Source organism: Telmatherina bonti, assembly GCF_933228915.1.
Source record: "Telmatherina bonti genome assembly, chromosome: 18".
Lineage (NCBI taxonomy): Eukaryota > Metazoa > Chordata > Actinopteri > Atheriniformes > Telmatherinidae > Telmatherina > Telmatherina bonti.
The window spans coordinates 6,753,022-6,777,767 of NC_136616.1; the positions used below are offsets into that span (position 1 = coordinate 6,753,022).

The 24,746-nt window shown below is 45.2% G+C and overlaps 1 protein-coding gene across 1 annotated transcript in view; it reads left to right on the forward strand.

The window, feature by feature from the left end:
• eml3 (EMAP like 3) overlaps positions 1-24,067 on the forward strand; it is a 67,234-nt gene extending 43,167 nt beyond the window's left edge. The window contains exons 7-24 of the mRNA XM_079257652.1: positions 4,408-4,443; positions 6,712-6,832; positions 6,936-7,085; positions 7,956-8,025; positions 10,041-10,151; positions 10,666-10,761; positions 15,932-16,066; positions 16,151-16,289; positions 16,363-16,514; positions 16,596-16,721; positions 17,303-17,434; positions 18,183-18,250; positions 19,350-19,438; positions 19,613-19,710; positions 19,814-19,901; positions 23,146-23,244; positions 23,310-23,440; positions 23,523-24,067. Of these exons, the coding sequence (XP_079113778.1) occupies positions 4,408-4,443; positions 6,712-6,832; positions 6,936-7,085; positions 7,956-8,025; positions 10,041-10,151; positions 10,666-10,761; positions 15,932-16,066; positions 16,151-16,289; positions 16,363-16,514; positions 16,596-16,721; positions 17,303-17,434; positions 18,183-18,250; positions 19,350-19,438; positions 19,613-19,710; positions 19,814-19,901; positions 23,146-23,244; positions 23,310-23,440; positions 23,523-23,723 (2,042 nt within the window). The 3' untranslated portion in view covers positions 23,724-24,067. The remainder of the gene's footprint in view (positions 1-4,407; positions 4,444-6,711; positions 6,833-6,935; positions 7,086-7,955; positions 8,026-10,040; positions 10,152-10,665; positions 10,762-15,931; positions 16,067-16,150; positions 16,290-16,362; positions 16,515-16,595; positions 16,722-17,302; positions 17,435-18,182; positions 18,251-19,349; positions 19,439-19,612; positions 19,711-19,813; positions 19,902-23,145; positions 23,245-23,309; positions 23,441-23,522) is intronic.
• The last annotated feature ends 679 nt before the right edge of the window (positions 24,068-24,746 follow it).

Consider the following 24,746-nt stretch of genomic DNA (forward strand, 5'->3'; position numbering starts at 1 on the left):
GGGAGCTGATGTCATTTCCTGCATGTGGTAACGTCACGCAGACGACATGGTTCTACTGCTGAAGCCGGTGGTTTTCTACCACGCTGGATCCTTACAGTTACTTCTGCATTTGGGTTATTTATGCAGTAAGAAGTCATGTGGTGGTTATCAGAGGCGGTATTTCTGAGTTGCCATGGTGATACGGTCCGGTGAGAAGTGGAGCAGCTTTGTGAAGAGAAAAACCGGGAGTTACCTGGATAATCCTGCTGCAGAGCTCAGGTTCTCCCACCAGGACTGGAGCTCCAGCTGGGAACTGTTTGACTGGTTGATGAGCACGTTTTCCTCCTGGTTTGTCCAGAACCAGTCAGAAACACTGGGAGCTGAAAGCTCAACTTTAACCCACAGAGCTTGAAGCTGGAGCTGGTGAGGAACGACTTTTCCTCCGTATGCAGGATCCAAACGGGATTAAAGAAAAAAAGCTTTTGTGATCTTAATCACATGCTGTCCTGTTTGGATTTACTGGTGAGGCCTGAGCTGAACTGCTCCTCTGAACTGGTTCCCAGCAAGCTTCTCACTCTTTCACACATGTGGTTGTTTGTAGAGAAATGAGTGGATTTCCCTTCCAACCATGTCTGTGGCGAGCTTTAGACTCCAGTCTGGTGATGATTAGCCCCAGTTCAGGCCTCATTCCTTCACCGCACTTAGGACGCTCAACATGTCAAGAGATTCCACCTCAATTTACAACTCGACTCCTAAAATGCTGGAAATCTGGGTAAAATCTAAATAAAAACAGAATCTCATTAAGTCATATTTTATTCCCAGTAAAAGGTAAACAACATGTCTGCTGGTGAAACTGGGACATTTTATCGTCTGATGGAAAATTTGAGCTGGTTGTGAATCTGATGCAGCACGTTTGTAAAAAGTAGTTCCAGGGGAACAGCAGGTTTTGGCTCTTCTGCATATTCCGGAGGCTGCTGCTTGGCTCTGATGCAGGATTCCAGCTGCTCTGCTGGTTTCTGCTTCCATGATGCTCCAGATGGCTGTATTGGTGGAAGGTCTGGACTGCAGCAGACCAGTTCTCCTGTTCCACCATCAGGATGTGGTCCAGCGTGGTCCTGCAGGACCAGTTCTCCTGTTCCACCATCAGGATGTGGTTCAGCGTGGTCCTGCAGGACCAGTTCTCCTGTTCCACCATCAGGATGTGGTTCAGAGTGGTCCTGCAGGACCAGTTCTCCTGTTCCACCATCAGGATGTGGTCCAGCGTGGTCCTGCAGGACCAGTTCTCCTGTTCCACCATCAGGATGTGGTCCAGCGTGGTCCTGCAGGACCAGTTCTCTTGTTCCACCATCAGGATGTGGTCCAGCGTGGTCCTGCAGGACCAGTTCTCCTGTTCCACCATCAGGATGTGGTCCAGCGTGGTCCTGCAGGACCAGTTCTCCTGTTCCACCATCAGGATGTGGTCCAGCGTGGTCCTGCAGGACCAGTTCTCCTGTTCCACCATCAGGATGTGGTTCAGCGTGGTCCTGCTGGACCAGTTCTCCTGTTCCACCATCAGGATGTGGTTCAGCGTGGTCCTGCAGGACCAGTTCTCCTGTTCCACCATCAGGATGTGGTCCTGCGTGGTCCTGCAGGACCAGTTCTCCTGTTCCACCATCAGGATGTGGTCCAGCGTGGTCCTGCTGGACCAGTTCTCCTGTTCCACCATCAGGATGTGGTTCAGCGTGGTCCTGCAGGACCAGTTCTCCTGTTCCACCATCAGGATGTGGTCCAGCGTGGTCCTGCAGGACCAGTTCTCCTGTTCCACCATCAGGATGTGGTCCAGCATGGTCCTACTGGACCAGTTCTCCTGTTCCACCATCAGGATGTGGTTCAGCGTGGTCCTGCTGGACCAGTTCTCCTGTTCCACCATCAGGATGTGGTCCAGCGTGGTCCTGCTGGACCAGTTCTCCTGTTCCACCATCAGGATGTGGTTCAGCGTGGTCCTGCAGGACCAGTTCTCCTGTTCCACCATCAGGATGTGGTTCAGCGTGGTCCTGCAGGACCAGTTCTCCTGTTCCACCATCAGGATGTGGTCCAGCATGGTGGAAGGTCTTCCCTGAAAGAGACGTTGTCTGGATGGGAGCAGATGTTTCAGCATTGATGGAGCTTCCCAGATGTGGAAGCTGCCCACGCCATCGGCACTAATGCAACCCCATCCCATCAGAGATGCAGGCTGATAACAAGCTGGATGCTCCCTCTCCTCTTTAGTCTGCAGGACACGCCGTCCATGCTGTCCACAAACTATTCCACATCTTCATCCAGGTTTCCACTCAGAACATTTTAAATGAGCTTTGGTCCAGAGAAGACGGCGTGTTTCTGGATCCTCTTCACATATGATGGAGCTTTAACCTGCATGTGTGGATTTCAGGCTGGTTTCTAGAAGCTTCCTGAGTCCATGCACTGGTTTCCAGTAGAGAATCATGTTATAATGCAGAAGATCACCAGCATCCAGCCTTGTCCCAGCATACAGAGATTCCTTCTGATTCTTCTACACTGCAGATGGAGGATCTTCAGTCTGGAATGTTTTTCTAAAATGGTCCCACAACTATTAGACCAGTTTGTCTCAGACTGGTGAAGCTCTGTCCATCTTTCAGTCTGAGACTCTGAAATGCTCCTTTTATACCCAGTCATGTTACCGACCTGTTCCCAGTTACACCAGTCATGTTACCGACCTGTTCCCAGTTACACCAGTCATGTTACCGACCTGTTCCCAGTTACACCAGTCACGTTACCGACCTGTTCCCAGTTACACCAGTCATGTTACCGACCTGTTCCCAGTTACACCAGTCATGTTACCGACCTGTTCCCAGTTACACCAGTCACGTTACCGACCTGTTCCCAGTTACACCAGTCATGTTACCGACCTGTTCCCAGTTACACCAGTCACGTTACCGACCTGTTCCCAGTTAAACCAGTAACGTTACCGACCTGTTCCCAGTTACACCAGTTATGTTACCGACCTGTTCCCAGTTACACCAGTCACGTTACCAACCTGTTCCCAGTTACACCAGTCATGTTACCGACCTGTTCCCAGTTACACCAGTCATGTTACCGACCTGTTCCCAGTTAAATCAGTCACGTTACCGACCTGTTCCCAGTTAAATCAGTCATGTTACTGACCTGTTCCCAGTTACATCAGTCACGTTACCGACCTGTTCCCAGTTACACCAGTTATGTTACCGACCTGTTCCCAGTTAAATCAGTCACGTTACCGACCTGTTCCCAGTTAAACCAGTAACGTTACCGACCTGTTCCCAGTTAAACCAGTCACGTTACCGACCTGTTCCCAGTTAAATCAGTCACGTTACCGACCTGTTCCCAGTGAAACCAGTCACGTTACCGACCTGTTCCCAGTTAAATCAGTCACGTTACCGACCTGTTCCCAGTTAAATCAGTCACGTTACCGACCTGTTCCCAGTTACACCAGTCACGTTACAGACATGTTCCCAGTTAAACTAGTCATGTTACCGACCTGTTCCCAGTTACACCAGTAGTGTTCCCAGCAGGTCATGTGACCGCCCCGGCCCTGGTTGCTAACCCCAGGTGCTCCTCTCCCCGCTCCATGTCGCTGTGGGGGGAACAGAGCAGGACTGTGTGGGCGCTGCTGGGATCCACTGCGGTTAACCAGCCTGCAGCCCCGCTGACGGGATGATGGATGAGCAGCTCTGCAGGAAAACCTTTCCAAGCCCTCCTCTGATTCCTTCCTGATCTCTTCATAACCCAGATGAAAACAGTTAACGTGTCACAGAAGAGCAGTCGACTCCTGGTCCGACCTCTAACGACCTCTAATGTCAGAAAGAACCAGTTTTTTACACACTGGAGCTGGGAATTCAACCAGCAACCTTCCATCCAGGAATAAGCAGGTTACAGTGTCACAGCTGCTGCTTTGTACAATATGAACTAAAATTAGTCATTCTCTATGGAAACTGGCTTTTATTTAGGGCAGATAGTTATCACACACACACACACACACACAAACGCACACACACAAAGATAAGTCTATCATCATGCAGTTATTACATTAATATCAGTACTAATAATAATGATTTATTTCTTCTGACTTCTGTCTAATAATAATGATTTATTTCTTCTGACTTCTGTCTAAAATGATTTTGTTTAAAAATCAAGCTGAAAACTGCTTTTCTGATTTTAATAAACAAATAATAATAACAAATCAGTCTTATGAATCCTCATCAATCCTTGTGATGTTCTCAGATTGATCAGTCAGACTTTAGAGACTGACTGAGCAGGTCTGGGTCCTGGATTCAGGTTTGGATTCATAAATGCACCTGGCCAGTTCAGTCGTATCACAACAGCTTCAGATCAGTCACATGACCTCTGCTGACCACCGATCACCTGATCAGGTGTTTTCCTTTTCTTCTCATGCAGGTTCTCCTGGCTCCAGAAGAGGAACCTACAGCCAAGGTAGACCTGACACCAAGTCCCTTCATTTCATTGTCGTGAGAACTTTTCTCATCCTTCTGCTGTTGGCAAGTTTTACCGAAGTGAAGCTGTTGCACATGGAGTGCTTATGACACGGGGCTACCTGTCAGCAGGACAGTATTGGTTTTTTGTGGGAGTGAAACTCAGTCTAACTGTGAAGGAAATGAAAATAATCACAGCAATGAAGAAGGAGGTTTTAGTCTAAATCTGGTAGAAATCTGGAAGAAAAAAATCTTCTTAAAATGATGTCAAATTAATTTTGATCGACAACACGCAACAGATTGCGCCGTGTTATTTTTACTGAATAAAAACTGCTTTCAGGGGCATAAAGAACAGTTATAATTGATTTAAATAAATTAAATTACTTTATCAATTATTTAAATAAGTACTTTATTACTATTAATATTTTATTCTATTTGATTTTATGAAGCTGGACACATTAGAGATTAGGGTTCATTTTATTACAATATTTAAGTGAATATCTTTTATTACTTCCAATATTTACCAGATTCATCCAGCAGACCAGATTGGTAGAGGGAAACAACAAACACCTTTTGGATACCGGCCCTGGAGTACTGGAGTTTGACACCCCTGCTCTTGGGGGCCGGTTTTGGATTGGACCCTCTAGCAGGCCAGTTTGGATTGGACCCTATAGGGGGGCGGTTTTGGATTGGACCCTGTGGGGCCCAAGTGTCAAACTCCAGTCCTCGATTGCTGATATCCTGCAGGTTTTTGTTGTCTCCATGCTTTAACACACCTGACTGAAATTCATAAATAGGTTGGCAAGAAGCTGCTGGATTCATTTGATTTGAATCAGCTGGGTTGGTTGAGGAAAACAACAAACACCTATTGGATACCGGCCCTGGAGCACTGGAGTTTGACACCCCTGCTCTTGGGGGCCGGTTTTGGATTGGACCCTCTTGCAGGCCGATTTGGATTGGACCCTATGGGGGACCGGTTTTGCCATGGACCCTAGAGGGGACTAGTTTTGGAGTAGACCCTATAAGGGGCCGGTTTGGATTGGACCCTATAGGAGACTGGCTTTGGATTGGACCCTCTAGCGGACCGGTTTGGATTGGACCTTCTGGTGGCCGGTATTTGACTGGACCTTCTAGGGCACAAGTGTCAAACTCCAGTCCTCAAGGGCCCGTATCCCGTGGGCTTTTGTTGTCTCCATGCTTCAACACACCTGAATGAAATTCATAAATAGGATAGCAAGAAGCTGCTGGATCCATTTGATTTGAATCAGCTGTGTTGGTAGAGGAAAACAACAAACACCTCTTGGATACCGGTCCTGGAGGACTGGAGTTTGACACCCCCGCTCTTAGGGGGCTAGTTTTTGATTGGACCCTCTGGGGGGCTGGTTTTAGATTGGAACCTCTAGGGGACCGGTTTTGGATTGGACACTATAGGGCACTGGTTTTGCATTGGACCCTATAGGGGACTGGTTTTGGATTAGACCCTATAGGGGGCCGGTTTGGATTGGACCCTATAGGGGACTGGCTTTGGTTTGGACCATCTGGTGGCTGGTGTTAGATTGGACCCTCTAGGGCACAAGTGTCAAACTCCAGTCCTCAAGGGCCCGTATCCCGCGGGTTTTTGTTGTCTCCATGCTTCAACACACCTGAATTAAATTCATAAATAGGATAGCAAGAAGCTGCTGGATCCATTTGATTTGAATCAGCTGTGTTGGTAGAGGGAAACAACAAACACCGGTCCTGAAGGACTGGAGTTTGACACCCCCACTCTTAGGGGGCTAGTTTTTGATTGGACCCTCTGGGGGGCTGGTTTTAGATCGGAACCTCTAGCACGCTTGTTTGAGTTTGATCCTCTGGGTGGTCGGTTTTAGATTGGACCCTATAGGGGACTGGTTTTGGATTGGACCCTATAGGGAGCGGTTTTGGATTGGACATTATAGGGGACCAGTTTGGATTGGACCCTCTAGCAGGCCAGTTTGGATTGAACCCTGTGGGGCACAAATGTCAAACTCCAGTCCTCGATTGCCGATATGCTGCAGGTTTTTGTCACACACCTGACTGAAATTCATAAATAGGTTGGCAAGAAGCTGCTGGATCCATTTGATTTGAATCAGCTGTGTTGGTAGAGGAAAACAACAAACACCTCTTGGATACTGTTGGATTGGACCCTCTACCAGGCCGTTTTTGGATTGGACCCTCTGGGGGACTGGTTTTTGGTCTCCCAGGCCATTTGTTTGCATCCTTATCTAAGCTGGTACTGTTTTTCTTCCAGGACAGTCCATCAAAATGTTCATCCGCGGCCGACCCATCACCATGTACATCCCGTCCAACATCCAGAACTACGAAGACCTGAAGATGGAGCCTCCCTCTGAAAAACTGGAGCTGGACTGGGTGTATCCTTCCTTCACAGTGCCTTTAGAAATAATCTGGATTAGACACGTTGACGTTCAGACTGGTCAGACACATTTGATTGTTGACTTGACAATGCTTCTTTAGTTATGGTTACCGAGGACGGGACTGCCGGGCCAATCTGTACTTCCTTCCATCGGGCGAGGCGGTGTACTTCATCGCCTGCGTCATTGTTCTCTACCACATCAACAACCGCACACAGCGACACTATCGCAAACACACAGACTGCGTTCGCTGGTAAGTTCAGCTCCACACACACATCATCATGGTTCACACATAAGCATCTGCACAGAAACTAACCAGCCAATCCCACGGCAGCAACTCAACGCATTTAGTCATGTAGCCATGGTGATTGCGGCTTGATGGACATCATGAGGCAATAAAAGTCTGGGTTCATCGATCCTTCCTGGTAAAGTCGTCACAATCAGAACAAGAAGTCAAGTTTTGTAAATTTGGAAACTTGAGGAAGTTGAGAATGAATCGTACTTTCCTTGTTGTCATGACGATAAAGGTTTCCGTGTTTTTATGGGACAGAGTGGTAGACAGATATTTTCAGCTTTCATGTTGTGTTTTCTGGTTTCCAGTATCATAATTTCTGCGTTGACAGTCACTGTAGTCCGGTTAAAACCTGTTAAAACCTGTCCATCAGATGATCCACGTCAGTCCTCCATTAGGGCCAGATAAGGAAGAAAAACGTCCATCAGGGCCAGAACCAGAAAGGAAAACCTCCATCAGAACCAGAACCAGAAAGAAAAACCTCCATCAAGACCAGAACCAGGAAAGAAAACCTCCCTCAGGACTGAAGAACAGAAGATAGAGAGGGGTTCTGGTTCCTGAAGCCAGACAGGGAACTGGTTCCACATAGAGGTGTCTGAAAACTGAAGATTCTGCTGTTAGAACTTGTAGAAACCAGCAGTCTGAGTGAAGTTTTCATCCTGATGCTTGTAAACTTGGGCCTGACTGGTTCCATCTAATTTCTGTGGTCAGAGGTTCATCCACAGCCAGTCGGGGGGATCAGTGTGTCCACAGTCTGCCACCATTAAACACTGGTTGCATTTATTTTCACACATCCTGTTGTGTATAAACTCTTCATCTCTTAATCTGCAGTCTCACGCTTCATCCTGACAAGGTGCGAGTAGCGTCGGGTCAGACAGCGGGCGTGGACAAAGACGGCAAGGTAAATAAATCAGTTAAACCAGTCTCCAGTGGTCAACCCTCATGTCCTAGTTGTGTAGTTGTGAGGTCCAGGACTGGTACAGTTCTGTTTCTGGTACAGCAATCTTCCCATTGATTAATCTGATTGTGATACAAATAATTATTCAGATCAAATTTATTTTTAGAATATTGTGTATTCTTTAAAAAAAAATCCATTAGTGGTGTACAATCAAAACTGGCATTTAAGCAGCATGTTAATTTATTCTTTTCTTAAATCACGTTACAAATTAAAAAAATAAGAAAAGTTCATGAAAAAGTGTTGAAAATTTTGAAAAAATATTCATCTTTCATAATTTTATCGCAGCTTATCGCAAGTTCTTGTAGTTTACATTTTAATGCTGTTTGTAGCATACTTGATACATACAGTTTCAGAGACCTTTTTCATAATTTTATGGTAAAAACTGGAATCAAGACACGAAAACACAACCTGATTCTTGTCTTCTGTCCCCTGGTGGACACATTCCGCACTGCAAGGATTTTGACATTTTCCAACTTGTCGGGGTGGAACACCTCTCTCATTAACCTCATCGTCTCAATCACTGTGCGCTGACTCGCAGGAAAAATGCTTCTTATTCCACTTTGGTGCCTTTTGTACTTTACAGACACCTGTAGTTTAAAGATGGTCGACTGTTGCCATGGTGCTTCCCTACTAGCTTATTCTCTGGAAACGAATCTAAAATTCTTCGCTTATGCAAATGTGTTTGATTATTAGTGGAGGTCGTAGCAAAACAACAGAAAATGAACGTATGATTTCCCTTGGTTTTATTCATCCTTGTTTTGGCAGCCATCTTTACTAGTTAACTTGGGGTAGGTGGGACTACTTCCAATTTCCCAGTCGGAAATTCGACTGGGAAATTGTAAAGATTTCCCGACCCGGCTCGGTTTATTTGCCTCCTCCCGCTAAACAGCCAAGAAAGAGAAAATTGTTGGTGGAAAAAGCTGTGAATAAAAAAGCCTTGGATCACGCAAGGAGCAGAACCAGAGAGGGGAGGAGCCAATACAGGGGGAGGAGACAAGACAGGGGCGCCGCCAGGATATAGGAGGGACCAAAATAGGGGAGGAGCCCAGACATGGGGAGGGGCCAAGAAACGAGAGGAGCTGAGGCAAGAGGAGGAGTCAATAGAGGGGGAGGAGCCTAGGCAGGGTCCTGCTAGCTGCCCAACATTATCTAGCCCAGCTTTATAAAGCTGGATTGATCTTTTGCAAATATTTTTTTCAGCCTTTTTGTAGGTTTGGGGCCGCTGTCATCTTTGTTTTGCCCTTTTAAATATGTTTCCATAATTTTCCCTAAATGCTACCAGCTAGGTGAATGTATTCTTCTACTTAGTTTGTTAAACTGATCAGTGAATTACGGCCTCAAGCTGATGGAAAGAAGTTTTACGTCTGCACTTCTTATTCATAACAGGAATTCTCTTATCTTCCGAGTTATTCCCTATGTTGTCCCACTGCCTAAGGGTGGCGCGTTATAGGCCAAAGCTCTTAGTTAGTCTGTCTAGTGGATGTATTAGGTAACAACATGCACAGGTAACGGACAAAAGCACAGACGTGTGGACAGTGACGTGCCAACCTGTGAAAGCGATGTATGAAGCTGCAGTTTTATCTCCACATGAGCTTTCAGTCCCAACATCTGGTCGGCAAACAGAGAAGGACCCGAACCGACTGAAGGAAAGTTGACCTTTAACCAGGTCAACAACAGGAGGTGCTTTTCTCTGTCTTTGCTGTACCCTTGGCTTTGTCCTGGCCTTCATGAGGAACCCTAAAGGAACCTCTATCAGTTTGATGAAAAACCACATCATGAGGCATTTACCAACACATGCACCACATGCGCTCCTCAGGATCCCCTGCTGGTTGACCACCACTTCCCGTTACATCGCGTGAAAATTAGCAGTTCAGACAAATACGCTAAGCTAATTAGCCAGTTAACTCTGCATTCTTGTGCACACAAATGTAAATGTGATTGTATTTCTCATCTTCCAGCCTCTGCAGCCTTGTGTCCACATCTGGGACTCCAACACGCTGGTCACCTTGCAGCAAATCGGCCTGGGAACTTTCCAGAGGGGAGTGGGTTCAGTGGCCTTTTCCACTGTTGTAAGTGTGTGAGCCTGTGGAGGATGTGTTTGGTGGGATCAGTGGTGGAAATAGCAGTGTAAAAAAGGGGGTGGGGGTGGGGGGGTGTTTTCACACCTGAGATTTGTGTGATGTCAGAGATCCTTTTACGTCATCCAGGAAAGATTTCATCTGTGAATTTGAGAAATCAGTTAGTTCAGTTTCTGATTTCTGGAACTTTCTGCTGCTTCAGACATCAGACATGGGTCAACATCAGGTGGACTTGTACTGGATGGAGAGATCTCAGAGAAGAGGCAGGATGAAGATGTATTCGCTGTCGTTAGGATGAAAATATGTTCAGTAGTTCTGCTTTAAACAACATTTTCTATGTGTGACAGAACTTACTGCCGTTTTTAGCCTGTTTAGACCATTAAAGGGATTCAATTCCAGTCTGTGGAAGTTTTAGTTTTAGTAACTGGACAATGAAAATAATACATTTATCAGTCCAGAGAGACTGGGTGTTAAGAGGATGCTGTCCTACTGCGGATGTTTCCAGGATTCTGGCTCGTTCCTGTCTGTAATCGATGACTCTAATGAACACATGCTGTCGGTGTGGGACTGCAGCAAGGGGACCAAGCTAGCAGAGATCAAGGTAAAAACACAACTTCTGGCTATAAATCAGGAACTGGAGGCTGTGTTGTGATGCCCCCAACTGTTTAAACAGCTGCATTGTTTCTGACTGCCCCTGGATGGCATCTTTTTCTACCCTGACATGCATCTCGCTCTCTACAGCGATGCAGTTTTATAACCCACAGATGCAGAGTTTTCAGCGGAAGTTAAAAGCTTCATCGTGCTTATGCTGATTGTGGCTGCAGGCTGGAGGCTGAAGAGGGGCAATGGGGGGGGGGTTCATGGCTGGAACTCACTCTCTGCTTTTATGGGCTTTTATCCTAAATCAACTCAACTTCCTTCGCAGTAATTTTGGTGTAGTTGCCATAGTAACCTTGTAAATATTTTTCACTCTGGATTTGACCAGCTGTGTGTGTGTGTGTGTGTGTGTGTGTGTGTGTGTGTGTGTGTGTGTGTGTGTGTGTGTGTGTGTGTGTGTGTGTGTGTGTGTGTGATTCCATAGGCTGCTGTTTGAATTAATTTATCATCTCAAGTCAAGAATTTCATGGTCTAGTGCAGGAACCAAGCGGCAACCTCTGGCGGTTAAATCTGCAGTTGCCCCCTCATCTTCAGGTTTTCCAGGTTTTTCAGGTTCGAGTTTTTTAGGTTCAGGTTGTTCAGGTTCGGGTTTTTTTAGGTTCAGGTTTTCCAAGTTTTTCAGGTTCATGTCTTTCAGGCTCAGGTTGTCAAAATTTTTTAGGTTCAGTTTTTTTAGGTTGAGGTTGTCCAGGTTTTTTAGGTTCAGGTTGTTCAGGTTTTTTAGGTTCAGGTTGTTCAGGTTTTTTAGGTTCAGGTTGTCCAGGTTTTTTAGGTTCAGGTTTTTTAGGTTCAGGTTGTTCAGGTTTTTTAGGTTGAGGTTGTCCAGGTTTTTTAGGTTCAGGTTGTTCAGGTTATTTAGGTTCAGGTTGTTCAGGTTCTTTAGGTTCAGGTTGTCCAGGTTTTTTAGGTTCAGGTTTTTTAGGTTCAGGTTGTTCAGGTTTTTTTAGGTTCAGGTTGTCCAGGTTTTTTAGGTTCAGGTTATTTAGGTTCAGGTTGTTCAGGTTTTTTAGGTTCAGGTTTTTTAGTTTCAGGTTGTCCAGGTTTTTAAGGTTCAGGTTATTTAGGTTCAGGTTGTTCAGGTTTTTTAGGTTCAGGTTGTCCAGGTTTTTTAGGTTCAGGTTTTTTAGGTTCAGGTTGTTCAGGTTTTTTAGGTTCAGGTTGTCCAGGTTTTTTAGGTTCAGGTTTTTTAGGTTCAGGTTGTTCAGGTTTTTTTAGGTTCAGGTTGTCCAGGTTTTTTAGGTTCAGGTTTTTTAGGTTCAGGTTGTTCAGGTTTTTTTAGGTTCAGGTTGTCCAGGTTTTTTAGGTTCAGGTTATTTAGGTTCAGGTTGTTCAGGTTTTTTAGGTTCAGGTTTTTTAGGTTCAGGTTGTCCAGGTTTTTAAGGTTCAGGTTATTTAGGTTCAGGTTGTTCAGGTTTTTTAGGTTCAGGTTGTCCAGGTTTTTTAGGTTCAGGTTTTTTAGGTTCAGGTTGTTCAGGTTTTTTAGGTTCAGGTTGTCCAGGTTTTTTAGGTTCAGGTTGTTCAGGTTTTTTAGGTTCAGGTTTTTTAGGTTCAGGTTGTCCAGGTTTTTAAGGTTCAGGTTATTTAGGTTCAGGTTGTTCAGGTTTTTTAGGTTCAGGTTGTCCAGGTTTTTTAGGTTCAGGTTTTTTAGGTTCAGGTTGTTCAGGTTTTTTAGGTTCAGGTTGTCCAGGTTTTTTAGGTTCAGGTTTTTTAGGTTCAGGTTGTTCAGGTTTTTTAGGTTCAGGTTGTCCAGGTTTTTTAGGTTCAGGTTTTTTAGGTTCAGGTTGTTCAGGTTTTTTAGGTTCAGGTTGTCCAGGTTTTTTAGGTTCAGGTTATTTAGGTTCAGGTTGTTCAGGTTTTTTAGGTTCAGGTTTTTTAGGTTCAGGTTGTCCAGGTTTTTAAGGTTCAGGTTATTTAGGTTCAGGTTGTTCAGGTTTTTTAGGTTCAGGTTGTCCAGGTTTTTTAGGTTCAGGTTTTTTAGGTTCAGGTTGTTCAGGTTTTTTAGGTTCAGGTTGTCCAGGTTTTTTAGGTTCAGGTTTTTTAGGTTCAGGTTGTTCAGGTTTTTTTAGGTTCAGGTTGTCCAGGTTTTTTAGGTTCAGGTTATTTAGGTTCAGGTTGTTCAGGTTTTTTAGGTTCAGGTTTTTTAGGTTCAGGTTGTCCAGGTTTTTAAGGTTCAGGTTATTTAGGTTCAGGTTGTTCAGGTTTTTTAGGTTCAGGTTGTCCAGGTTTTTTAGGTTCAGGTTTTTTAGGTTCAGGTTGTTCAGGTTTTTTAGGTTCAGGTTGTCCAGGTTTTTTAGGTTCAGGTTATTTAGGTTCAGGTTGTTCAGGTTTTTTAGGTTCAGGTTTTTTAGGTTCAGGTTGTCCAGGTTTTTAAGGTTCAGGTTATTTAGGTTCAGGTTGTTCAGGTTTTTTAGGTTCAGGTTGTCCAGGTTTTTTAGGTTCAGGTTTTTTAGGTTCAGGTTGTTCAGGTTTTTTAGGTTCAGGTTGTCCAGGTTTTTTAGGTTCAGGTTTTTTAGGTTCAGGTTGTTCAGGTTTTTTAGGTTCAGGTTGTCCAGGTTTTTTAGGTTCAGGTTTTTTAGGTTCAGGTTGTTCAGGTTTTTTAGGTTCAGGTTGTCCAGGTTTTTTAGGTTCAGGTTATTTAGGTTCAGGTTGTTCAGGTTTTTTAGGTTCAGGTTTTTTAGGTTCAGGTTGTCCAGGTTTTTAAGGTTCAGGTTATTTAGGTTCAGGTTGTTCAGGTTTTTTAGGTTCAGGTTGTCCAGGTTTTTTAGGTTCAGGTTTTTTAGGTTCAGGTTGTTCAGGTTTTTTAGGTTCAGGTTGTCCAGGTTTTTTAGGTTCAGGTTTTTTAGGTTCAGGTTGTTCAGGTTTTTTTAGGTTCAGGTTGTCCAGGTTTTTTAGGTTCAGGTTATTTAGGTTCAGGTTGTTCAGGTTTTTTAGGTTCAGGTTATTTAGGTTCAGGTTGTTCAGGTTTTTTAGGTTCAGGTTTTTTAGGTTCAGGTTGTTCAGGTTTTTTAGGTTCAGGTGGTCCAGGTTTTTTAGGTTCAGGTTTTTTAGGTTCAGGTTGTTCAGGTTTTTTAGGTTCAGGTTGTTCAGGTTTTTTAGATTCAGGTTGTTCAGGTTTTTTAGGTTCAGGTTCTTTAGGTTCAGGTTGTTCAGGTTATTTAGGTTCAGGTTGTTCAGGTTTTTTAGGTTCAGGTTGTCCAGGTTTTTTAGGTTCAGGTTGTTCAGGTTTTTTAGGTTCAGGTTGTTCAGGTTTTTTAGGTTCAGGTTTTTTAGGTTCCGGATGTTCAGGTTTTTCAGGTTCAGGTTGTCCAGGTTTTTTAGGTTCAGGTTTTTCAGGTTCAGGTTTTTTAGGTTCAGTTTTTTTAGGTTCAGGTTGTTCAGGTTTTTTAGGTTCAGGTTGTCCAGGTTTTTTAGGTTCAGGTTTTTTAGGTTCAGGTTGTTCAGGTTTTTTAGGTTCAGGTTGTCCAGGTTTTTTAGGTTCAGGTTTTTTAGGTTCAGGTTGTTCAGGTTTTTTTAGGTTCAGGTTGTCCAGGTTTTTTAGGTTCAGGTTATTTAGGTTCAGGTTGTTCAGGTTTTTTAGGTTCAGGTTATTTAGGTTCAGGTTGTTCAGGTTTTTTAGGTTCAGGTTTTTTAGGTTCAGGTTGTTCAGGTTTTTTAGGTTCAGGTGGTCCAGGTTTTTTAGGTTCAGGTTTTTTAGGTTCAGGTTGTTCAGGTTTTTTAGGTTCAGGTTGTTCAGGTTTTTTAGATTCAGGTTGTTCAGGTTTTTTAGGTTCAGGTTCTTTAGGTTCAGGTTGTTCAGGTTATTTAGGTTCAGGTTGTTCAGGTTTTTTAGGTTCAGGTTGTCCAGGTTTTTTAGGTTCAGGTTGTTCAGGTTTTTTAGGTTCAGGTTGTTCAGGTTTTTTAGGTTCAGGTTTTTTAGGTTCCGGATGTTCAGGTTTTTCAGGTTCAGGTTGTCCAGGTTTTTTAGGTTCAGGTTTTTCAGGTTCAGGTTTTTTAGGTTCAGTTTTTTTAGGTTCAGGTTGTTCAGGTTCAGTTTTTTTTTTTATGTTCAGGTTTTTCAGGTTCAGGTTTTTCAGGTTTTACACTGAATCGGACGTTGAGGATGATGAAGAACAACCCAGATTAGTCTGATGTTGTTTCAGAATGAAGGAACATTAGTTAAAGCCACGTGTTCCTGAGGATGCATCAGAAGGACCTGGTGAGTCCCACGGCGATGAGAAGGAAAACCTGGAACATGGTGGAATTGCTCCAGTGTGGACTGGATCTCTTTTCTCCACCAGTTTAACATGTTTTTGTGTTTCCTGGACCAAATGAAGACATGTGGATGAATGAATTTTAACCTCTCCATCTGGAGATCCTGGAGAAGAGCCTGGAAAAGATCCTGGAGAAGAGCCTGGAAAAGATCATGGAGAAGAGCCTGGAAAAGATCCTGGAAAAGATCCTGGAGAAGAGCCTGGAAAAGATCCTGGAAAATATCCTGGAGAAGACCCTGGAAAAGATCCTGGAGAAGATCCTGGAAAAGATCTTGGAGAAGAGCCTGGAGAAGAGCCTGGAGAAGAGCCTGGAGAAGAGCCTGGAGAAGATCCTGGAAAAGATCCTGGAAAAGAGCCTGGAGAAGAGCCTGGAGAAGATCCTGGAAAAGAGCCTGGAAAAGAGCCTGGAGAAGAGCCTGGAAAAGATCTTGGAAAAGATCCTGGAAAAGATCCTGGAGAAGAGCCTGGAGAAGATACAAGTGTGAAAAAATGGATTATTGTCAGTGAAGCTAGCGACATGAGAGACTGAAAACTGTCCAGGATCCATAACGTGTTTTTTAACGTACCCCGGTATGATCATGAGATTGACCGACGTCGATCAAAGCAACGTTTTCCTGAACCTTGTTCTGGTTCATAAATCATCTAAACAACCTTCAGTGTTCATCAGAGTAGAACAAGATGCACTGAAAGGGGTGCTGGGAAAACTGGTGGGGGCCTTAATGTTCGACTGGGGCCTCCAGAGGAAAAGGTGGACTGGAGGCCTGGATCGGTAGAGGTGGACTGGAGGCCTGGATCGGTAGAGGTGGACTGGAGGCCTGGATCGGCGGGGCGGAGCTCTAAGTCATGTTTGTGAAAACGTTTCAGAGTACCAACGAGGCGGTGTTTGCCGTGGACTTCAACCCCAGCGACAGCAACATCATCATCACCTGCGGGAAATCCCACGTATACTTCTGGACGCTCAGCGCCGGACAGTTCACCAAGAAACAAGGCATCTTCGGCGTAAGACGGATTTCCATCGCGTGCAACATTCCCGACGCACTGATGTGAAAATGACGTTAAACCGGAACAACTGCTGTGTTGCAGAAATACAAGAAGCCCAAGTTCATCCAGTGCTTTGTGTTCAGCCTGACGGGAGATGTTCTGACCGGTGACTCTGAGGGGAACATCCTCACCTGGGGAAAATCAGCTGCAGATGTCAAAACTCTCGGTAAAGGAGCCAAAGGTCAGTGTTGAGGAGCTGGATGAATTTCTGGCCTTTATCCCTACAAGGGTGAACAGTCCGTCTCCCCCAACAGAGACCTACCAGATCATGAGGCAGACCAGAGCCCACGAAGGCAGCGTCTTCACCCTCTGCCCCCTGCAGGGTGGCGCTCTGCTCAGCGGAGGCGGGAAGGACCGTAAGATCATCCGCTGGAGTGCCGACCTGGCCCCTGAGAGAGAGTGTGAGGTGAACCACACCACCGACCAGGAAGCTTGGAGGTCCCAGGTAAGAGTTTGACTGCTGGGATTAACGGCATTATTTGTCCAGATTCCAGAAAAGTTTGGGGCGGTACGGACCATCGCAGACATGGATGAAGAGGAGCTACTGGTCGGAACGACCAGGAATGCCGTCCTTAGAGGAACCTTCTCGGACGGGTTTGTCGCCATAGTTCAGGTATGTTCCTAGTCCAGCACAATGCAGACAAACTCACAAAATAATGTTTTCTCCCATGTTGCCGAGATTTCCTCCAGGTGCATTAAAACAAACTCTTGGTTTGTTTTATGGTTACCATGGTTACCGTGAAATGAAAAATATTAGCAAAGGAAAGTTTTAATGTGATATACTGAACTCCAGTAACACAAATAGCTAAAGAATAATTTATTTGAAATGTTTTATAAATAATAGTGATAATAATATACTAACTATATAAAATATGTCATTACTGAAAAAAGATATAAACGACAAAGCAAAGAAAACTAAAACAAAACACCTCCTTGTCTCTTTATTTACTAAGTCTGCTTGTTTTGTGTCCACAAAATACGCCGACCAGGCAGACCAACAAGTCATTATTGCTTGGAAAAGGGTCACCCTTTGGTGGGTGCTACTTTTATATCCAATCTTGGCACCCTTACCGATAACCAATTAATCTGACTGTATAATTTCCTGAACAATTTTACTTTTATATCCTGTAAACTTATATTATCAACACCATTCTTTGTTGTGTGTGTGTTTGTGTCTGTCTGTGTGTACATTAGGGTCATGTAGACGAGATGTGGGGTCTGTCTACACATCCGTCTCAGAACATCTTCCTCACCTGTGGTCATGACCGGCAGGTGTGTTTGTGGAACACTGAGGAACACAAGCTGGACTGGTGCATCAGTCTGGAGGTAGGACTCCACCTTCAGTCTTCAGCCTCCTCAGACCTGAAGCTTTTCAGGGAATTTTCATTTAAATGCTTTTTAATTAGTTTTCTAAAACATGACGTTTTCTCTGCATCCATGTGACCGACTCCGCTGCTACAGAACCTGAAGGGGATCTTACTATAAATAAGTAAAATTAATTAGTTTGATTAAAAGAAATAAAAAAGCAAAATGTTTGTACTAAATTTGCCAACAACCCATTCTTGCTTGTTGGGTGCTGCTTTTATATCTAGTCTTGGCACCCTTACCAATAACCATCGATCTGAAAGAATGGAGTCCTGAGTAGTTTTAATTGTATATCATATAAACCTTTGTCTTTCTGGGCCTCTTAACTTTTTTCTTTTGTTTAGTTTTTATCTGTTTGTAATCATTTTGATTAAATTATGTAAATATAGCAAAGTTACCTGCATCATGTAAAGGTTTAGGCAAATAAAACAAAAATTAAAGGTAACCTCTATAAGAAAAGACTGAGGCACTTTGTGTTTTTTATGGAAGAAAAACCTTTTATATCCAATTTATAGCTTTCATATCTTTTTATCCAATCTTGGCACCCTTACCAATAAGCAATTAATCTGATTGGTTAGTTTCTGGAACAGTTTTACTTATATGTGCTTTAAATATGTTTCTTAAAGGTTCAAACAAACAGATAAATTACATGTTTGTTTGTTTTTAAAAAGCAACTATTGATGTTTGAATGAATTCATTGTCTTGGCAGGAATATGGGCTGTGCGCCGACTTCTGCCCCACTGGGTCCGTGGTCTCAGTCGGTCTGAGCACAGGAAGGTAAGGCCAAACGAAGTCAACGTTTGTTTGTTTGTTTAGGGACGGTGGGTCTCAGTTGCTGTTTAGTTCCTGTGTTGTTCAGGGGTTTTCCACTTGGCGAGCCATCTGTGGCTGCAGAAGCCAACCAGCTGATTTCCCACCTGGAACGACAGGAGCGAGCGGTAAATCCTCCTCAGTCTGATTCGCAGCGGCAGGGAGATTTTCCTGCCGCGCTCAGGAAAAGTTTCATCCCTGTAGGTCACCTGTTGCCCTTTCAGGTCATCTCTCTGGTTCTGCTCCACGTTTCCTTCCCGCTTGAAATAATAATTTAAAACTTCTCCTTCCAGCTTTTCATCTGGAGAAACGTGCTCTCTCAGGTCCTCAGGGAACAAAAATCTCTTCCAAAACAACTGCTATAAAAAATTGGGAAATAGATTTTTTGTGTCAACTTCAGTTTTAATCAAAACTAGCAAATATGTCATTTTTCAGATTATTCTAACGCTTTAAATCCAGTTGATCCGGAGGCTCCCAGGCACAAGGCTTCTGCATTTCCTCGCCGTTAGCAACCCACTTTGTCAGCATGTGTAATTAATCCTTAAAGCTCTACCCCACGGTTCATCTGTTCACACGGACATGATGTCAGGTTTACGTGCTTCTCATGTTGGCTGGATGCTGAGCAGGACCGATGCAGACTAGAAACGGACCAAACGACGTCCAGGCTGTGTCCACGCTTCCATTGTCTTCCAGATGAGCCCTTGCTGCGAGGAAACCAAAGAAAAAATTCTCTGTAGTTTCATAACATGTTTTTCTTCCCATGAAAACGGTGACATGTCATCACATAAGGGTTGAAATACTTTCGCTAGTCACATATTTGGCTTGTTTTCATTAGAACTGAGGTTGACCGAAAGAGTTGAGGAGAAAAAAGTGTAAGAAATGAATCTGTATTGTTCTTACGACAGTCTCAGGGAGACTTTTCTGTCCTCTGTTGACCTGACAGGACGGTAAAACAAAGTGACCGTATTTTACTTATGAAATGTTTTCTTCAGACTTTTAACTCAGGTTGTTTATTTGCTGTAAGAAGAGTCTGAACTGAGTGTGACCTCTCATCACCCTGCGACAGGTGGGTGGTTCTGGACCTGCTGACCATGGAGGTGGTCTCTGAATCCACCGATGGGAACGAGCAGCTGTCTGTCATGAGATATTCACCAGGTCAGTCAGCCAGAGTCCAGGAAACGGAGCTTTCTCAGGTTTCTACGCCTTCCGTCAGCGTCTCTGAGTCTCTGTCATAGTGAAGCACAGACATGAGTCAGAGGATGAATGAAAAGAAGCGCAGAGCAGCAGGAAACCCCCTTTAACCCTATGAACGGCCTCTTCTGTTCCCAGACGGGAGCTTTCTAGCTGTCGGGTCTCACGACAACTTCATCTACATCTACAGCGTGACGGAGAGCGGCCGCCGCTACACCCGCTTCGGGAGGTGTAATGTAAGTCCACAGTTGCAGCAGTTTCTTTCTTTTAGTGATGTAAAGATGTAAGATTAGATTCAACTGAGAGGAAATTTTAACGTTCGCTCATCTGCTCCATCAGGGACACTCCAGCTTCATAACGCACCTCGACTGGTCCAAAGACGGGAAGTACATCATGTCTAACTCAGGCGACTACGAGATCCTTTACTGTAAGTTCAAATCAGAGATGATGAGAAAGTTGTCAGCTAAGTTTGCAGAGGTTCTGTTAGTAATAGATCCTGTTTTCTTCTTCTGGTTGCTCTTTATGCTGCTTTATCTGTTCGTACATTCATTTTACATCATTTTAGCCTCAGAATCTGACAGCTGAGGCTGAAACATCACGTCTCCATGGAAACAATGGCTGTGTCCAAATGTGCACCCTGTTTCCGACATATAGCTCATGCCATTTTCTAGGGAATTGAACCTTGTGACCTTCTTGTTGTGAGGCCACAGTGCTAACCACTGCGCCACCGTGCAGCTGCTGAAGTGAAATGATATGAAAATCAAATGAAATGAAAAATACTTCATTAATTTTTAAATAATTTTTTAACATAATTGTAGTATGTAATAATTCATTTGAGGAGGTCTGAACTGAACACACTTTGTTGTTTCATCACTGTGTTGTGGAGAGGGTGTGAAGAATCCTCCATCATCTTCATCAGCTTGTGCAGCATTCTTCTTTGGACAATCAGCTCCAGCGGCTCCAGAGTTACTCCAAGCACAGAAGCAGCTTTCTGGATCAGTTTGTTGATTCTCTTCAAGTCTCTGGTTCTGATGCTACTACCCCAGCAGATGCTGCAAAGCTGACTGCACTCTCCACAACAGACTTATAGAAGATATGCAACATCTTGGTGCAGACGTTAAACCATCTCAGCTTCCTTAAGAAGTACAGTCTGCTCTGACCTTTCTTGTAGATGTAGTCAGTGTTGCATTTCCAGTCCAGTTTGTTGTCTAGCTGAACTCCAAGATGCTTGTATTCCTCCACCACCTCCACCTCCTCTCCCAGGATGGAAACAGCGCTTTGTTCATTCTTCTTCCTCCTGAAGTCAACAATCATCTCTTTTGTTTTGCTGCTATTTAATATGAGATGATTGTCACCGCACCATTTAACAAACTGACTGACCAGTTCTCTGTACTCTGCTTCTTGTCCATCCCTGATACACCCCACAACTGCAGAGTCATCAGAGTATTTCTGCAGATGACAGGACTCAGAGTTGTACTGGAAGTCTGAGGTGTACAGAGTGAAGAGGAATGGCCAGAGTACAGTTCCTTGTGGTGCACCAGTGCTGCTGACCTCCATCTCAGACACACAACCTTTCAGTCTCACAAACTGGGGTCTGTTTGTGAGGTAGTCATAGATCCAGGTGGTTGTGGAGGTATCCACCTGGAATTTATGGAGCTTCTCACATAACAAAGCAGGCTGAATGGTATTAAAAGCACTGAGAAATGAAAGAACATGACCCTCAGAGTGCTGCCTGAATGGTCCAGATGAGAGTGTGTGGAGGGAGATGAAGCTGTGTTCTGGTCCATGACTGAGCTGCAGGGTGACAGATTGGAGGCGTGACAGGAAAGCAGTGGGCTTATGGAGGGTGTGTGGTCTGTTGGGCTGGAGGTAGGGGGTGAACTGAACCTGTTGAAGAATATGTTCAGCTCATTAGCTCTGTCCAGACCTCCATCAGGCTGGTCCCCCTTTAACTTGAAGCCGGTGATCTTCTTCATTCCAGACCACACATCCCTCAGGTTATTCTGCTGGAGCTGACTTTCTAACTTCTTCCTGTAGTCCTCCTTGCACTTCTTAGTTTGTGTTTTAAGTTGTTTTTGTGTTGCCCTCAATAACTCCCTGTCTCCATCCCTGAAGGCTTTCTTTTTGATGTTCAGCAGCTTTTTCAGGTCACTGGTGATCCAGGGTTTGTTATTGGGGAAGCACCTCACTGTTCTTGTTGGGACGATGCTGTCCACACAGAAGTTTATGTAATCTGTCACACACTCAGTCATGGCGTTGATGTCGTCTCCATGAGGTTCACAGAGGACGTTCCAGTCTGTAGCCTCAAAGCCTCCTCTAAGAGCATCTTCAGCTTCAGCAGACCAGATTTTGATAGTCTTTGTGATGACTGGTTGCTGCTGAACGATGGGCTTGTAGGTGGAGGTGAGAAGAACCAGATTATGGTCAGATCTTCCTAAAGGAGGCAGGGCAGAACAACTGTATCCATTATTCATATTTGTATAAAATAAGTCCAACATCTTATTTTCTCTGGTGGAGCAGCTGACAAACTGCTGGAATGTTGGTAGAGTTGCAGAGAGGGAGACATTGTTGAAGTCTCCGGAGATCGCCATGAATGAGTTTGGATGCTGTGTTTGTAGCCGAGCAACGACGGAGCTGATGACGTCACAGGCTGTGTCTGGTGCGGTACCAGGTATTATATAAACCGCTGCCAGAATAACACAGGTAAACTCTCTGGGTAAATAATATGGACGGAAGCTCACAGCTAACAGTTCCATGTCCCTTGTGCATATCTTCTCCTTGACAGTAACATGTCCAGGATGACACCAACGCTGGTTAACCAGCACTGCAATTCCACCACCCTTTAGCTTTCCGCTGTGTTGTCTACTGCGGTCTGCACGGACCGTTTTAAAGCCCGGTACAGACACATTACAGTCAGGGATGTGTTCATGCAGCCATGTCTCGGTGAAGCACATAATACTGCACTCTCTGTATTCTTTCTGAGACCTTGTTAGCATCTCGAGCTCGTCCGTTTTGTTAGCTAGCGATCTCACATTACCCATTACAATGGTTGGGAGAAATGGTTTAAATCTCCATCGCTTTTTCCTCTGTCTCACTCCCGCTCTGCATCCTCTTCTCTTTCTTTTCAACTCCATCGGGATTTGATGTGTTGTTTCGCTGATAATCCTCATTTGGGAGAGGTTAATCAGTTGATCCCGATTGTAAACAAGTCTTTCATTGCCACGGAGACTCATCATAACAAACCTTGAAAGAGCAAAAATATGCAGAAAAATCTTCCTTGCAACACACCCTCCGAACCGGCATGAAATCCTCAGAAAAAATCACCTAATTTGAGCTAATATCTATGTGAGAAGAGTTTGTACTTTTAAAAAAAATCAAGATAGCAAGTCAGAGCTACTACAATCTGCTGCCAACAGACGGTGCAATCTAGAATGGAAACAATGTTGACTGGGATTAAAAGCTTCAACTTCTTTCAGCTGGTTTATGTGAGATCAAACAATAATAAAAAAAAGTCTTGGAGTTAAAGGCTTAGATCTTTTGTTTTCCTTATTCTGATGCTCAGTTTGAACATCAGCATGTGGTCTTCACCATATCTACATGCTGCCTTGTGATTGGCTGGTTAGATGTTCATGGGACCTGACCACTGAGTGACTCCATCTTTCTCCTCTCAGGGGACATCGCTGCCGGGTGTAAGCTGCTGAGGAACAGATTCGAGAGCAAAGACAGAGAATGGGCATCCTACACGTGTGTGCTGGGTTTCCACGTCATGGGTGAGGACCGCCAGGATGAAGTTTGTGCTGCTGTTGTGTAAAGCTAAGCCGATGTCTGTGTGTAGGAGTGTGGTTGGAGGGCTCAGACGGAACGGACATCAACGCACTGTGTCGCTCCCACAGCGAGAGGATGGTGGCCGTAGCCGACGATTTCTGTAAGGTCCACCTCTTCCAGTATCCCTGTCCCAAACCCAAGGTAGATCTCCACAATGTCATCTGGTTCTGATGTGACATGTTGATGCTGTCGCGCCGCTTCATCTCCTCCTGTCGCCCGTCAGGCACCCAGCCACAGATACGACGGCCACGGCAGCCACGTTACCAACGTCTGCTTCACCCACAGCGACTCCCACCTCCTCTCCATGGGCGGAAAGGACACCTGCATCCTCCAGTGGAAGGTGCTTGGAGGCGGAGACAGCAGAGAAAGGCTGGCTTCGTCCTCGTCCACCTCCACCAGCTCCCCTGAACCGGCTTCCAGCTAGAAGTGTCTGCTGTTGTCCCGCTGAGCGGAGGGAGGCCGGTTTCCTCACAGCCGCGGAGGTGGAAGTCAGTCAGTGGCCTCCTGCCTCTGCAGGGGGTTGGGGTGGGGGGTGTTGGTGTTCATGTTAACCTTTAGTTATGTTAAACCCCCCCCCTCGTGTGATGGAGGTCTGAGGACCATCAGAGGAAGTCTGGAGGAGCAGAACACGACTCTGTTGGTCTGTTTTACCTCCTGTTTACATCACTTACCAAAGTATTGCATTGTGGGAAACTCCTCCGAGTGCGTCTCCTCACACGTCTCCTCACACGTCTCCTCACACGTCTCCTCACACCATCTCCTCACACCATCTCCTCACATCTTCTCCTCACACCGTCTCCTCACATCTTCTCCTCACACCGTCTCCTCACACCGTCTCCTCACACCGTCTCCTCACACCATCTCCTCACATCTTCTCCTCACACCATCTCCTCACACGTCTCCTCACACGTCTCCTCACACGTCTCCTCACATCTTCTCCTCACACCGTCTCCTCACATCTTCTCCTCACACCGTCTCCTCACACCGTCTCCTCACACGTCTCCTCACATCTTCTCCTCACACCGTCTCCTCACATCGTCTCCTCACACCATCTCCTCACACGTCTCCTCACACGTCTCCTCACACGTCTCCTCACATCTTCTCCTCACACCGTCTCCTCACATCTTCTCCTCACACCGTCTCCTCACACCGTCTCCTCACACGTCTCCTCACATCTTCTCCTCACACCGTCTCCTCACATCGTCTCCTCACACCATCTCCTCACACGTCTCCTCACACCGTCTCCTCACATCTTCTCCTCACACCGTCTCCTCACATCTTCTCCTCACACGTCTCCTCACACGTCTCCTCACACGTCTCCTCACACGTCTCCTCACATCTTCTCCTCACACGTCTCCTCACACGTCTCCTCACACGTCTCCTCACACGTCTCCTCACACGTCTCCTCACACCGTCTCCTCACACCATCTCCTCACACCGTCTCCTC